The sequence below is a fragment of the Tachysurus fulvidraco genome, chromosome 12 (genome assembly GCF_022655615.1).
Source record: "Tachysurus fulvidraco isolate hzauxx_2018 chromosome 12, HZAU_PFXX_2.0, whole genome shotgun sequence".
In the NCBI taxonomy this organism is placed as follows: Eukaryota; Metazoa; Chordata; class Actinopteri; order Siluriformes; family Bagridae; genus Tachysurus; species Tachysurus fulvidraco.
Window position 1 is genome coordinate 16335920 of NC_062529.1, and position 11558 is coordinate 16347477.

General features: G+C 38.1%; 1 protein-coding gene across 3 annotated transcripts in view; it reads left to right on the plus strand.

Moving 5' to 3' along the window:
• Positions 1-11482, plus strand: part of LOC113659799 (BTB/POZ domain-containing protein 7-like) — a 38533-nt gene extending 27051 nt beyond the window's left edge. For 2 of the 3 annotated variants that reach the window (XM_027172839.2, XM_027172840.2), the window contains exons 4-11: positions 3786-3994; positions 5143-5218; positions 5439-5599; positions 5796-5939; positions 6236-6425; positions 6757-6935; positions 7039-7425; positions 7911-11482. In XM_027172839.2, coding sequence (XP_027028640.1) covers positions 3786-3994; positions 5143-5218; positions 5439-5599; positions 5796-5939; positions 6236-6425; positions 6757-6935; positions 7039-7425; positions 7911-8639 — 2075 coding nt within the window. In that variant the 3' untranslated portion in view covers positions 8640-11482. Of the gene's footprint in view, positions 1-3398; positions 3690-3785; positions 3995-5142; positions 5219-5438; positions 5600-5795; positions 5940-6235; positions 6426-6756; positions 6936-7038; positions 7426-7910 lie in introns of those variants that run through there. The other variant, XM_047821101.1, reaches the window with a different exon arrangement.
• Positions 11483-11558: the final 76 nt, after the last annotated feature.

Sequence of the window (11558 nt, forward strand, 5' to 3'; positions counted from 1 at the left end):
CAACACTGCTTCCTCTGAGGGTCATAAAACACCATTTTAAAAAAAAGAACATAGGTCCTTGTCACCTGTCTACGGGAACAAGCCAAAAACATAGGTCCTTGTTTTTACAACACTGCTTCCTCTGAGGGGTCATAAAACCCCATTTAAAAAAAAAAAAAATATAAGAACATAGCTCCTTGTTTTAATTACTTGTCACCTGTCTATGGGAACAAGCCAAAAACATAGGTCCTTGTTTTTACAACACTGCTTCCTCTGAGGGGTCATAAAACCCCATTTTAAAAAAAAAAAAAGAACATAGCTCCTTATTTTAATTACTTGTCACCTGTCTATGGGAACCAAGCACTGAAATGAGAGGGGGTGGTGGTGGGAGGTCTTGACTTGACTTGGAGTCAAGACATGTCTACCACACCAAAAGGTATAACCTTTAACCTTTAATAATTTCATATCACTAATAACAGATGTCATAACAGCTGACATTGCAGCTGCCAGGGGTAATAAAACTGTCACCTTGATGGAATATGACCTTTAAATCTCTCTGATGGATTTGTGTCCTATATAAATGGCATTCCAGACTGGTGTTTTGTTAAACAATGACTGTTTCCTAGGTTTCTGATTTAAATGAGTTCACACATTGCCTAAAGCTTTTTGGCTGTCAATTACACTCATTTTTAAAAGGATCTGGGATAAAATGTAGACAGTGAGATTATGCTCAAGTAAAATAAAGTATTTACTCCATAGTTCCATAGTGTCTTCTTCGGCATATGGTTATTAAAAATTCCCTTTACTTTTTAACAAAAAGGAATTTAAATAAAAGGCGCTCTACTATGGAGAGTGTGAACAGAAAAGGCAATTTATAGTAATCTTTTTATAAATCTATTTATCTATTTATAGCCTAGATTTCTGTTAATTACATGTACATGCCATTTCTAATAAACACAAAGGTCTAACCAGTGCATTTATTTCTTTGTTTGTTTTCCCTTTTTTTTTTTTTTTTTTTTAAAAAAAGCCAAACTATATGAACTACAAAAAAATATGAAATTTGATGATGAATTTGTTTAGCTTGTAGATTATTTTAAATAGGGACACCTACTGGGCTTTACTTTTCTATACATTATATTTCTTTTTGTTTAAAAACTGTGTGATTTTATTTATTTATTTATTTTTGGGCTGTCTGTCACCTCAGGCACTTACTTTGACAGGCATTTCTAATTAATAATGAATGCTCTGAAAGCTACTGGCAGCCAAGCATTTTGTGCCTTCACTTGCAGAACAAGCTCTAACAATTTTTAATTGTGAGATCTGGTTTTTCTGCATTTGTGGTATTTAACATATACCCTTATCCAGAGTGAGTGCTTTTGAAGTCTTTATCAATGATTACATTGATACTGCAGTTGGTAAATGACAGATGTTATGGAGCCATTGATGGTCGTAGTGGTGAAGGACAGGAGGTATTGAGAGATGGTCTGAAGCATTGTAGAAGGGATTGTACAAGGGCAGTGGATTAGTGAATAAAAGACTGTGGCGCTTTTGTGGATCTGCTAGTGGTTAACTAGCCAGCAGTCGATAAATGCATTACATTAGAGCACATTACTGTTGTAGAGTAAATCTGAGCAATGTTAGTCAATTCTGTAGAAGCGGAGAGTCAGTAGTTCCAGTTTCCTGTATTGGACGCATTTGAGTCCTTCTGAGGTTTTGACATATCATATTCAAGATTTGAGCCCAATGTTAAGAGCAGACACGCAGGTGTTTATTGTGAATGCGGCACTTTCTAAATGTTTGGTCTTGTGGATTCCAGTGAGCTGAGGAACAGTAGCCGCTTTCATCTTTCTGGCATGACCTGCAAAGCAAACCTCCAAAGAAAAAGCAGAAGGGTTTTTCTGCTTTAAAGTGTGTGCTGTGTGCCAGCACAAAATCCATTATTTTCTAAATGTTTAGCCAATGAGCTGTAGAAAGAGAAACAACTAGATGGGAGATGGACAGTTGAAGAATGTGTTTAAACACAGATAATGAAAGGATTATGGTCATAGAGGTGAGAGATGGGACACAATAAATGAAAAGGCAAGTGGGAGGTGGATAGATTGAGGTAGAAAAGGGAGAGAATCCATTTATATTGACTTCAGCTTGCTACTAATGATGAAGGCAAACTGATTTTTACCTTCATCAATTTAACCAGCCGCATGATGCTTTGCATCAACTCTAAACCCCTTCAGTACAGAAAATCAGATTTTAGATGCAATGCAATTGCTTATTTTGCAAATGTATGCAGGAAATGTAAATTTCTGTTTATGATTAAAGCAGGTAATTTCCTGCTCATATCAAGCTCCATGTATATTTGGTTTATTATTCCCTATGATGAACACTATCAAACACGTGAACAGCATTCCTAATCCTGTTGTATATCATTTATGCCAAGTCCTCGTTTCAGTGTTGCCAGCCTTTGAAGACAACTCTTTCATGTTGTCACTGCAAAACTCCCAGAATCTGACAGCTGAAGTAGCTCTTCACATCTGTCCAGTAAAAATATTAGCTATTAAAATGGAATCAGTAAACAAGGTCTTCTGAGCATAAAAGTGCTGTGGTGGCAATTAAAAAAAACAAACAAAACTTTCAGCTTTCAACATCTAGCACTGGCCCAGGGAGGTGACATTTTAAAAAGTCAACTATTGCCAGCAGTTGACAGACGTGTGTGTGTCTGTGTGTGTGTCTGTGTGTGTGTGTCTGTGTGTGTCTTTCCAATTAACTTGCACGTTGCATGTTTTAAAACGATTTACCCCTCTGGCTGCCTTCATATTTTTATTCTGCTGACAGCTTATGTAGCTCCACATGCCTTGTTATCAGTAGTTACTTTGAATACATAATCAACCAACAGTGTACATTCCTCTTCTCCATGGCAGCAGTGTTGTAGAATGTGGTCCAGGAATGAGGATATTGGTTGGAAGGTGTGTAGGAAATCAAAGGCATTGCTGTGGTTTGGTAGTTAATTCAGTTGATGACATTTCTGGTATGCACCCTGCCTGGAGAAGTGTTTAGGGAGTGGGGTCAAACGTGGGAGGGCTGGGGGATTATTTCTGTTTAAGTCTGGGTGGATACCAGATGAATTCATTTATAGTGTTTGTATTTGTTTTTATATATATATATATATATATATATATATATATATATATATATATATATATATATATATATATATAATTTTTTTTTTGGTATATATTGTAAATGTCTAAACACTCCATGGTTGATTTAAATTTTGATTCATGGTGTTGCTTTGTGATTTTCTACTTTTATTTTGTTTTTTCTTTAATTCACCATGATGCATGTCATTTTTAATACCTAATATTGAGACTTTTTTTTTTTTTTTTTATCACATGGATGATTGAATCCTAATTTACATGCTGCAGGGCTATGCTGCCCTGGCTTTGTGGGTTTGCACAGACAACTGGTGGACGGATGAGACTCTGCCCTGCTGGTGATAAGATCAGCAGAGGCCCGTGGTGCAGAAAGCATTAGCCTTTGAAAAACTCCGGATTATCACTGGGTTGGTGGTGATACCACTACATGCAGCGATACCCAGGTGTCGCGCTGTGGGTGAGCTGTGCTGAGGCCTTGCCGACAGCTCAAGCTGATCTTATCTCTCCTCTCCAATCCCATCTGTCCTTGAGAAGTTAAAATGGTTATAAATTGGAAAAATCCAACAAACTGAAGATGGTGAAATAGCATTCAGGCTGAGATTATAACATTTCAGTTTTGAAGAAATTTTGGAAAATAATTCTGTCTCTTTTCTCCAGGTTGTGAGGATATCATTGTGGAGAGCATCTCTCTGGACTCGCTGATCTCCATTCTGAAGTGGAGTTCTCAACCGTATGGCTCGAAATGGGTCCACAGACAGGCCATGCATTTCCTGTGTGAGGAGTTCAGCCAGGTCATGGCCTCAGATGTGCTCTGTGAGCTCACCAAGGATCAACTGCTTATAGCTATTCAGTCAGATTACCTGCAGGTACAGCACTACAGCTTTCTCCTCTCTGATAACCCAAGCATCTAAAAGCTCATTTAAACCTTACAGTATTTAGTTGCTCGTTCTGATTGTACATGTCGACCTAATAAGTCACACATTTCCAATTAAAACACTGGTGAAAGACATTGTAGTTTCACACCTTAGTTCAGTTAGTGATGTCACTAAATATCCTCCACTGATTTGGACAAATAACATTTAACATTAGAAGAAGGCTGTTATAGTGCATAGAAACTTGCCTGGCAAACCTGTCTGAAGCTATTGAACCTCTTGTTATTGCTAGTCCCGATCAAATTAAATTAGATTATTATGGTATCTTTACTGCTAAATAGACAGTTCAAACTGTGTCCAAGATACTAAGGTCTTTTGTGTCTATCAGTGATGCATGTAACCTAGTTTAAATTCAGTTATATTTCCTGCGAGCTAATTTAACCAATGTTATTGTTACTAGGCTATCCTTAGATTCTACCAATAATTTGTAATGATTTTTTTTAAGAGATGCACATAAATATCAGCATTTTGTACATTTTTCTTTTGCTTTAATGACAGTGTGCTGCTGTGGATTTTTATAATTTTTTTTGCCTGTTTTCCTTTCTTTGTACAAAATGTTTTGAAAAACAACTTGTAACTTTTCTGTTCATTCCCAGATTTTTTTGGACCTTTTACCCTGCCAAGAATCTCTGTTGCTTCTCACATTATAATTTGTGCAGTCTAATGGAGTGAGCTGATGACCCATTTTCCTATTTTTAATTACTGTGCATTTCCTACAGAGAAGCTGCCAGTACTACTTAAGTGCTACTGCAAAAGAAAACTCATATTCAAAGTTTTTTAACTGATTTTAAGACCGAGTGTTCAGTTGAGTTTTAAATCCAGATTTGTAACCCTTGTTCGATACCTCATAAACAGGCTAGTAAACTACAAAGTCAAGGCAGTTGTCTGCCACTTCCAGGTATTCAAGGTAGGTCACAGGGCCAGACATTCAGTAGATAGAGGAGCCACTGCGTAAGCTAAAGTGGTGTGTCTGCTCCAGTCTGTCATTAAAGTCTCAAATTCTTCAGCCCATCTTTGTGAAATATGAGCGTGGTAATAGTCCTGTGCTTTGCCTCGTTGTTTCCCCACCCTCTCTTTCACAGGCGAGCGAGCAGGACATTTTGAAGTATGTGATTAAGTGGGGCGAGCACCAGCTCATTAGGAGGATGGCTGACCGCGGTGAGATTGCTGTTCACATTGACCCTCATGCACTGCATATTTTCAACTCAAATCTATGCCCTTGTAAACTCTGTAATACACGGCAATGACAGATGGATAGTCATAGGGACTTGTTCCTGTTAAGGCACAGGCTATACTGCACATAAAGATAATATAGCATAGGTTCACTGCAGGCTGTTTATATGTGTAAACGTGAGCATTTTCTTTCTGTGCACGACAGAGCCCAATCTGCTGAGTGGTACCGCTCACAGTGTGAATAAGCGTGGAGTGAAGAGAAGAGACCTGGACGTAGAAGAACTGAAGGAGATTTTGTCTCCTCTGCTGCCTTACATCCGCATAGAGCATATTCTCCCGGCTAACAGTGATGTCCTCACTGATACAGTGAGTGTTCATTGCATGTGAATATCTAGTGATTTCATATATTGTGTGTGTGAAAGTGCAGAATGATGATGAAGGTCCCCATGTGACCGTTTTAGTCCCTTTCATGCTGCTTGCTATTGACTGCTGAAGGAAGGGTTTTGTGGAAGCACTGTAGGAAGCCGAGCTTGGTTTGCTGAGATGGCTGTGCTTTTTGCAGATGAAGCGTGGCTTGATCAGCACTCCTCCATCAGATATGCTACCCACAGCAGAAGGAGGCAAAGCAAATGCCTGGCTTAGGCAGAAAAACACAGGCATTTATGTGCGTCCACGTCTCTTCTCTCCCTATGTGGAGGAGGCAAAGGTAAGCCCGCCTTCTGCCTTATCTCACATTTTGCTCAATATCGAAATCATGATCATTAATTAATTTAAGTAATAAAAAAAACAATTTTATTGTACTTTAATAATTGAAAACTGTATTAATAACAACAATAATAAAAATACTGGCTTCTTACTCACTTGTACAATAAGTTTGTATTTCTTCCTTTTCATTTTTTAGGCAGCTAAAAATTTTAATCATGATTAAAGATTTGTGTGTGTGTGTGTGTGTGTGTGTGTGTGTGTGTGTGTGTGTGTGTGTGTGTGTGTGTGTGTGTGTAGTCTGTCCTTGAGGAGATGATGGTGGAACAGACAGATCTGGTACGGCTGAGAATGGTGCGCATGTCTAATGTGCCTGACACTCTTTACATGGTCAATAATGCTGTACCCCAGTGCTGTCACATCATAAATCACCAGCAAATCACTGGAAACCAAACCACTGCCCCATCTGTCGTGGCCAATGAGATACCAGGTAAGTGACCTTTCCAAGTCACGTTCATAAGCAAAGCTTTTTAAACATAGTGACCCAGTAGAATAAGTGGTGTAGCGAATGAATGGATGGATGATCTTCGATTAGACATTTAGAGGATGTGACTTTGAAAGTGATGTTTTGTCAGGTTCCCTTTGTAGAAGAGACATTAAGGAAATGAGTCATTCAGTGGAAAATTAGATCATGCGTGATCATATGAAAGCACATGGTTATAAAAATGATCAGAAAACCCTAGGGATTGTTTCATGAAATAGATAGTGTGTTTGTGATTATTGATGCAACATCCCTAATTATATTTGCATGTGTGTAACAGTGCCCAGCTTGGCAGTGGTTAGAAAGATGATTTACAGGCTACAGGAGCTCAGGCACACAGATCAGGTCCAGAGAGCCTATGCTCTGAACTGTGGGGAGGGAGCTACAGTGAGCTATGAGCTTCAGCTCCGTGTTCTCAGAGAGTTTGGCTTACCGGATGGAGCTGCAGAGTTGTTGCAGGTGAGTCCTTAGAGAACAAACAAGTGATCTACTTATTAAAGCTTTGGGATTAAAATGACTGGCTGTGTAATGTTTTCCTTCTTTGTATGCAATGTTCTGGCAGAACCCACATAAGTTCTTTCCAGAGGAGCGGTTTGGAGATGAGAGTCCTCTCCTTAGTCTGAGAGCAGTCAGCCGTTGCAGAGTGAATAGCTCCCCTGCTATGGACACCATGTTTACAGAATTGGAGAGCCTTGGGAGTATTAACCCTCCTCTCCCTCCTCCTCCGCCCCCGTATCATGCCATGTCGGCTCAGGCACAGCACAGAGTAGTATGGGGTTCAAGGTTGGCATTGCCACCCCCTTCTCGTTCCTTCTCTTACCCCTGTAACCACACGCTACTCCAGCAGAGAGGCTCCTCCATGCCCAAATCCACAAACCAGTCACACCGAGCTCCTGACTACAACTTGGTTCAGAGCATGGGGAAAACACTTAATACAGAGTCATGTGAGGTGAGTGTCTCACATACTGGCATCTCGTACAGATTCAGCATTTTAACTTTAAAATTCCCTTGAGTAATGAAGAGTATTGTGTTTACTAGTTATCATTTCCGCTAAGCTTCCTCTAAAGTAGCATATCATATAAAAACAAAATCTCCAACCCTCCTCAATGATAAGCCAGATGCAGGTTGGTATACCATTGTGACCATGTTTTGTAGAGAGGTTGAGAGCCAGGGCAAAATCGCATTAACTACATTTCTTTATCAACTAAATGACACTGATGTACATAGAATGAAGGGCTTCAAAAAATTATATACTCACTTCTTTGTCTTTAGACATTTACTTTATCTTGATTTAGAGGATGTATTACTCGTATCTTCATTTTGTTGCTGATGTTTATATTTCCTCTCATCAAACTTATGTATTCATTAAGTTAAAAATATGCCTGTAAATGATGTGATGATACTTAATAATAACAGAATTTGTTCCATTTTTAGAGACTGGAACCTCTAATCAATGAATATATGCCAGACATTGCTCTTGGAGTGTCAACTATGACTCTCTCTGAGCATGGTAAAGCTCAGGACACCACTCTACATTCTCTTCCCAACATGGTCTCTACTATCCCCCACTACCCACCAGGACCTTGCCCCAGCGGACGATATTCTCTCACTCAACTGTCCCACAAGAGACATGTCCCCAAACAAAAAGGAGAGCCTCCACCTGAATATCCAGACCTTTATGATTTGCCCAATCAAGAGACTCTTGTATCTAGCCTTCCTTCTCAGGCCACCTACACAGGTCCAGACTTGTATGGACAGCTCAGAGTTCCATGCAATGACACACCCCTCTCATGTCTCCCTGACACTTTGTCAGTTCACACCAAGGCAAGGGTAGGACAGCCATCTGACTCCCTTCATTTGGATGTTTTGGGTCAAAGGTTAGATTTGGACCATACCTCCTCTGGAATATCCTTAGTAGGGGGAGCATTTGCGCCCAGTGGGCGCTCAGTAAATGACTCGGACCTGACATGTGGTCTTGGACCTTCAAAAGGAGGTGTTGAGTTATATGAGGAGCACAGCTTGGTTGCAGATGGGACAGGGGACATTAGGGAGGCCTCTGGAGGAGCTGGACACCACAGAAACACTAGTGAAGAAACAGGAATAGGTCGGGATCACAGGTCACCCAATAAGCCAGAGTACCAGTATAAGAAATCTGCACTTTAATTCAGATAATGAAAAGTCATGGACTTGGACATAGACTGTTAAATACTTCGCTCTGTTAAAGTGCTAAGTTTCAATGTAGTCTTGCAGGTAGCTATGCATCACTTCCATTACAACTTGGAAGAAAGGAATATAAATGGATCTGTCCTTTCAAAAAGTTGTGAACTCTCATGAAAATCCATTCATTCTTAAGCAACTCCTGCTAAATCTTTCTCATTTGTTTAAATAGTGATTCAGAGGGGTCTGTGTCTCTTCATTTTAATGAATTCTCCTTAATACTAAAATCCATTAATCTGAGCATGTGACTGATATATTAACTGATGAAGGTAAACATCAATAAAATATGCCCCCATTTAAAATGGGAATCAAATCAGCTCCTAGATGAATGTCAGGGAAAAATAAAATAACACTGCCAGTTTAAAAATTTGGACGTAGGATAATATTTTGCAATTTTAATGGAAACTTGTTTTTTGCTAAAATGACAATTTGAATTAATGCTTTTTTTATTTTTTGAAAAACATTTAAAATGAATTTTGATTGATTTGAGAAATGTCTAAACGTTGGTATTATTATTTACATTTCTTTTTGAAACAAATATCAACCCCTTAGCCATTAAAATGTCTTTACAACAATTAAAAAGTCAAACTTCAAAAATTATATGTCCAAACTTTTGACTTGTGTATTTATACTTATACTAGCAAAGAAATGCTGTTCGTTTTGGCCAGCATCCAATAGATTAAAAATAATAGAATAGATCAGTTGTTGGTGCTTTTATTTCTTTATTTTTGTAAATCGTTTTTAAAAAACAGCATAAAGTGTGTTGGGCCACCACAAGCAACTTGAAAAGCTTCACATTGGCATGGCTCCTACAAGAAACTCTTGTCCGTAAAAGGGTGAATGAACCCAAACCGTTAGTAAAACACAGCCACCCTTTTCTCTTTTAATGTTTCACCTGACTGTATGTAATCTCCATTAGTTTTGTGAGTATGAATGGAACAAATTTTTAGCTGTAGCCATTATTCACCTGAGAGCTGATTGTGTTTTTCTTGTTTGTGTTTTTTTTTGGCAGATCTTTTAACAAAATTTACTGTATCAAGAGAACTGTCATACATTTTATTTATCCGTAGCATTATTTAATTGCACACTAACTTAGAATGACCCCTCTTAGTACAAGAAAATTGCAAAAACCAGTACTACTGGTTTTTATTGGCTAAACTTTTCTATTGTAAGCATAACGTCATGCCTCATAAAATCCAAATTTTCATTTTGCCACAGGTAAAAGGTTATGTGGATATTGGAAAGTGTTTTCTTAACCATTTCATTTTGACAGTCATAATATCTCACTAAAAGTCTCTCACAGAGTCAAATCATCACCCAGGCATTACAGGTTAACCTAAAGATAAATGTGCTACTAAAGCAACAAATGACGACACAATGGGTTGAGAAGGAGAAATGGATTTGATATTATATCTGACACGTTTAACAGTATCTTGCACCTTTACTGGTAAAGTGATTATTTTTTAATGCCATTTCACACCCTTTAGACAAGATTCTTATAGTAGCTACAATCAATCAAGACTGTTCAATATTTACATTAGCACCAGCCTCGAGAATGAATAATCTTTGTACTGTAGAAAACATGAACATGCTCGGGATCATCTCCTCTTCCTCACATCCAGTGGCCTTAGCTGTGGATTTTGAGCTCAGAAACCAAGAAACAGATGTAAGCCATTTTCCATGGATTTATTTTGCAGAGTCTTTTGGTCCATCTTTACTGAGCTCATGGTTGGTGAATAACGCACATTCGTAGAGGCATGTTTTTGCTACCCTCAACATCATTCACTCCATTTTGCCATATTTACAGTGCCACCTAGTGATACAGAAGCAAGCCAGAAAATGTTGTACCTTTTTTTTTCTCACTGGTCTGACAGCTAATGAAAGGTCTTCTCACAAGAAAGCTTGAATTTCTCATTCACATAAAATGTAATTGAGTAATAATAATTCACCAGTTTAGTATTTAATACATCATATATTCATTATTGAACTGCATGTTGATTACTGATTATACATGTATGCAATGTGGTGATTTTGTATGTTTTCTATGCTTGATCCAAAGTGATGCTCCATAATCCACGTTTTATATACGGTTGTTTCAATGATTTATAAATGACCACACTCCTTATTTGGCTACACAAGTCATCAGATTTAAAGAGTAAATGTGTGACTAGGATACAGTGTGAAGTCACCATATTTTTTATCGGTACTGTGAAAAAAAAAAACCCTTTAACACAGTAACATGCTGCTAATGCACTCTGTTCTGTTTTGCTGCTCATCAATGATGTACCTTAGTAGAAGAACAAGAGTTTGCATTTGTATCCATTTCACAATCTGTTTGCAGTTGTTGGAGAAATGTTTTCACATTGTCCTAATTGAGATCAGGGGCTTTGTATGGTTCCTTACTGCATCTATTTAATACTGCAGATGACCTGAGAGCGTGCCTTGCGTTTGCAGAGGGCCAAAAATTTTATTAAATTAGTGATTTTGGCCTATGCAAGCCTTCTTAGGAGCCTCTGTATCCATCTGCCAGTTTCTAAATGGCCTGTACTGTATCTTTGGGGAAGAAAATAGTATTTTTAAACTCTTAGATACCTTTTACTTGGACTTGTGTTGTGGTTTGATATGGTTGTTTCTGATATGTTGATTGTACTTAAACTTTAATATAATTGCATTTCTTGTAATGACTTTTCACCAGTTATATTTTTCTACTGTTACCTCAGAGAGGTTAAATAACAGTGACCAGCTTTGCAGCTTGAAAGCATCCTTAGAATAAACTTGCTTTAAAAATATATTGTTGCATTTTTATTTTGGGTATGTTGATTGGTGACGACTGATTTATTTATTTTGTACATATATGTTTTTGAC